At 35.4% G+C, this 4,836-nt stretch overlaps 1 protein-coding gene across 3 annotated transcripts in view; it reads right to left on the bottom strand.

The window, feature by feature from the left end:
• The window catches only part of CAMKMT (calmodulin-lysine N-methyltransferase), a 386,188-nt gene that overhangs the window by 367,457 nt on the left and 13,895 nt on the right, over nt 1–4,836 (bottom strand). For all 3 annotated transcript variants that reach the window (XM_002912408.4, XM_019809592.2, XM_034659072.1), the window contains exon 3: nt 1,433–1,497. In XM_002912408.4, coding sequence (XP_002912454.1) covers nt 1,433–1,497 — 65 coding nt within the window. The remainder of the gene's footprint in view (nt 1–1,432; nt 1,498–4,836) is intronic.

Raw genomic sequence — 4,836 nt, 5'->3', positions numbered from 1 at the left:
GAGAAGGACAAGACAGTTATTCATGTATAAAATAATAGCATAGGCCTTTAGGAATGTATTTTTATTTTACATAATGCTGCCAGCTAGTGGCCCTATTTCATACTGAGCCACTGGGAACAATGCTTGATCTTTACACCACTGAATCAAAAATTCCACATTTAACATTCTAGCATCACATTCCCAAATTATACATGCATAAGCCTGACTTAATGTTATTTTACCTTACCCTAGAACTAAAGGAGAATGTCTTCTCAACCACCACTAGCCCTAATCCCCAATAAAACGAGATATGCCTAAGTGTGAAAGAATTTAGCAAGTGCCAACATGGAGAAACTAAAAGGTACACTTGTCACTATCTATGAAAAAGAAACCCATATTTAAATATTTTTGGATAATTTGGGGATACTTATAGATTCCTTAGTGACAAAATATATAATTATTTTTATATATAACCAAAAGCTTGCCATATGTGGGCATAAAAACAAAATTACTGCCTGAGTATTGCTGAACATTATTCTGTGCAGATCTAAAATCAGAGGACATCTGATAAAGTAGTACTGTTAGCAAAGTATGTTATTTATTTTAGTTCAGAGAATAGTTCCAGCTATGTAATTTCCTTTGAGAAAAAAAAGTATTTGAGTACAATTTTTACATTTAAAAAGGTCATATTTAAAAGATAAAATAAAAATAAAAAGGCCATATTAAACTGATAATTCACTATCTTAAGAAAAATATCTTATGTAACACACATGAAGAAATACACAGCTCTGATCATCATACACTGTTTAACACAGAGATATAAAGATACCTTTGGCTGATTTCTTTCATCATATGACATGATAATTATTTAAATGATTCTCTCAATGGAGAAATCTATCACGACAATCGGAAGCTTAGATGAAAAGACAATGTGTTCTATAATATAATACTGCATAAAACAAAAACCTTCTGGCATTGTATTAACAGCAAGGAAAACAAATGTTCTGGTTTTATTCCATAGCGAAAAAGAGAACAAGCAGGAAATGGAAAAGAAAGTACCCAAAACACAACAAAGAAGAAAGAGACAGCCCATCTGTTGAATTAACTGAGAAGGTCAAAATGGAAACAAGAAACAAAAGGGATAGTACTAGAGAGTCCAGTGTTCCTTCCAACCTACATTCTGTCACACACACACACACACACACACACACGGACACATGAACCCACACGCACACTCACACATACAACTGCAAAGTGTAAAAATAGCCTTATCCCACTTCGTAGGTGCATCTTATATGAGGCTTACCTTACAACTAAAAATAATGAGAGTTTATATTACACATACACATATGCACACGCCTCACTATAATAAATATTAGTGAGAAAAACACTAATTATAAACTCACTTTTTAAAACATTAAAAATATTTCCACAAAGGGAACATATAACTTACAAACATTTCCTGTATTGTCAAAGCTGGTAAGAACATCTTCAACATTCAAAGATCCATTATTATGCCTAGAAAGGAATAAAGCATTTTCTTTAATGATTCTGAAATACTAACATGTATTAAATTTTAAAAAGCTGAGACTGTGGATTGTGATATACCCACCCAATACTTATAAACCCTTCCCTGTTATATTTTCAAAACATTTTCTGCCCACTAGAGGGAGAAGGAAAAGAAATAACAGATTACATTTCTCAGAATATTTAATGTAATGATATTCTTGATGATTAATTTACATTTGAAGTGTTAGTAAATAATTTTTATTGTTGTTTTAGCTATATAAAGGTGAGGCAGATTATTAAAGACAACAAAACAAAACCTCACCTTTGAGAATCTCAAAAGAAAAATAAATCATCAACCTCCAGAACCTCACTCAACAATAAATAGATTTCCTCTATACCAGCCCGACAAATTCAGAACTTCAGTCACAAAGAACTAACCAACCTTCAGGTCTGCACAATCCACAATTAGAAGGTTCAAAATGTCAGGGGGCAAACTGTTTCTTGTTTTTTTGTTTTTTAAAGATTTTATTTATTTATGTGACAGAGAGACAGCCAGCGAGAGAGGGAACACAGCAGGGGAGTGGGAGAGGAAGCAGCAGGCTCCCAACGGAGGAGCCCGATGTGGGACTCGATCCCGGAACGCCGGGATCACGCCCTGAGCCGCAGGCAGACGCTTAACGACTGCGCTACCCAGGCGCCCCTGTCAGGGGGCAAACTGTTTTGTATCTTTTTCCCCAGTAACCTTAATTCCACTCCCTTTAATTCTAATTTCTATTCACTTGACAGTCCCTGAAATACCTATTTTGATCACTGATATTTTATTAATACTTACAAAAGTTGCTATTCTTCGTATACAAATGGGCCCAAATGTCAATAGGTCATAGGGTCTGAGATACTTCTCCAGTGGTGATTAAAAAAAAAAAAAAAATCTGTCGGGGCACTTCAGTGGCTGAGTTGGTTAAGCGTCCGACTCTTGATTCCAACTCAGGTCATGATCTTAGGGTGGTGAGATCAAGCTCCAAGTCAGGCTCTGCACTAAGCATGGAACCTGCTTAAGATTCTCTCCCTCTATTATGCTAAGTGAAACATGTCAATCAGAGAAAGACAATTATATGACTCCACTCATAAATGGAATTTAAGAAACAAAACAAAGGATTATAGGGGAAGGGAGGAAAAAATAAAATAAGGACTAAATCAGAGAGGTAGACTAACCATAAGAGACTCTTAACTATAGGAAACAAACTGAGGGTTGCTGGAGGGGAGGTGGGTAGAGGGATAGGGTAACTGGGTGATGGGCATTAAGGAGGGCACGTGATGTAATGCGCCCTGGGTGTTATATGCAACTGATGAACCACTGACCTCTACCTCTGGGACTAAGAATACACTGTACGTTATTTTTTCTAAAAAAAGATCCTCTCCCTCTCTATCCTTCCCCCAACCCCACTCGCACTCTCTAACAACAAAAATTTTGCTAACGCATCTACAATCTCCTACATTCTCCCTTATATGAAGGGAGTTCATTTACAGCTGTAGTTCTTATGGATGTTATAATAGTTGATGATAACCATTAATAACTCACAACATAATTTACTTCATCAACACCACTTTGTCATTAAACTTATCATAAATGACATATATTGCTATGGACTGAATTGTGTCTCCCAAACTCATATGCTAGAGCCCTAACCCCCAGTTCCTTATAATATGAGTGTGTCTGGAGAAATGGCCTTATTTAAATAGGTGATTAAGTCAAAATGAGGTCATTTGAGTAGTCTTAATCCAATATGACTGGTGTCCTTACAAGAAAAGGAGGTTAGGACAACAGGGCATGTGCACAGGAAACAACCATGAGAAGAGACAGCGGGAGAACGGCCATTGTAAGTCAAGGAGAGATGCCTCAGAGGAAATCAAACCTGCAACACCTGATCTCGGACTTCTAGACCTAGAACTGTAAAAAATATAAATTTGTTGTTTTAATCCAGGCTGTGGCACTGCTTTTGGGAGCCCTAGCAAATTAATACCTTTAGTAAGAGAGTACATGTAAACTATATTACCCTTTGCAGAAGAACTTTTTATTTCTATCATACAGACCCAGTTCTTTGATACAGTGACTAAGTGAAATTGCAAGAAGTTACGTGCAATCATTACTGGCCAAATAAGCATTGGGCTCATCGGTAACATAATCTAAGAAAACAAAGTTAACAATGTGTTACCAAGAATACAAGATTCTACATGGAGATGAGGTTATGTACCCTACCATGGAAAACTACAGTATACATGTGAGAGAACAAGAATGAAAAAAGGACAAAGTATTTAATATCTGAAATGCAAGATGAAGGTATTAAAATGATCAGCATTGTGGCACAGAACTCAAAAACCTTTTTCATAAATACAAAAGCAATATACAATTCCTTCAAGAAAAAAAAATGCTCCTAATCCTATCATGCAGAGACAACCACAATTAATATGTTGGAGTATAGCCTTCAAATTTATTCCATGCTCATACTTTCATTAAATAACTGAGATCACAGTGTCCACAGTCTTGCAATTCATGTGTTAAGATATTATAAACAGTTTCCCACATCACCAAGTATCCTCCTGCCATATGAATTTAATGGCTGCCAACCAGCTGAATGAATGACTATGGGCACCATAATTTACTGAAGCAATGTTTTATGTTGGATTTTTAGTTTGTATCCAGTTTTGTACTATTTACACTACGTATCCTTGCAGAAATATCATTGAACCCATTTCTCATTACTGCCTTAGGATAAATTCCTAGAAGTTTCTCAATTCAGGGTGAAATAAACATTTGAAATTAAATATATATTTTGAAAAATGTTAAATATCTCTAAAAAACAGAAACTGGGATAACTGAAGTGAAATGCACACTTAAAAGTTAAAAAGCATTATCCAAAATAAAAAAGTGTGATTTCTCAGAGTTTTCACTGGCACAGAACTCTTGTCTATTCTAGAAAACATTATCTCTTGATGCCAAAAAATGGAGTGTGCCCATGACATTTCTAAATGGGGTAGAAGTAGGGAAAGTATAAAACTAACCCTATACTCTAAATAACTTACAAAAAAATGAAGATCGTTTATCTATGAAGTCTAGAAATCCTAAAAGAAGGCATCTCATGAAAGAATAATGTCAGCAATCATTGTCTTCAATAGCATAAGAATTAGTGCTAATTATAGGAAAACTCTCATGCACACAATGTGGTAAAGGCTCAGTTTGATTAATTCAAGTTCCCTTTCATTTGTCCCAAACTCAAGGGCTACTTTTGGTTCACTGAGTCATCTACTTTATTGTGTCAAATCTATAAGATCTTGCTATCCCTAATTTTT

This window comes from Ailuropoda melanoleuca, chromosome 4, assembly GCF_002007445.2.
Source record: "Ailuropoda melanoleuca isolate Jingjing chromosome 4, ASM200744v2, whole genome shotgun sequence".
Taxonomy (NCBI): domain Eukaryota; kingdom Metazoa; phylum Chordata; class Mammalia; order Carnivora; family Ursidae; genus Ailuropoda; species Ailuropoda melanoleuca.
Note: the sequence above shows the minus strand (reverse complement) of the source record. Positions and strands in the feature narration are given on the sequence as shown.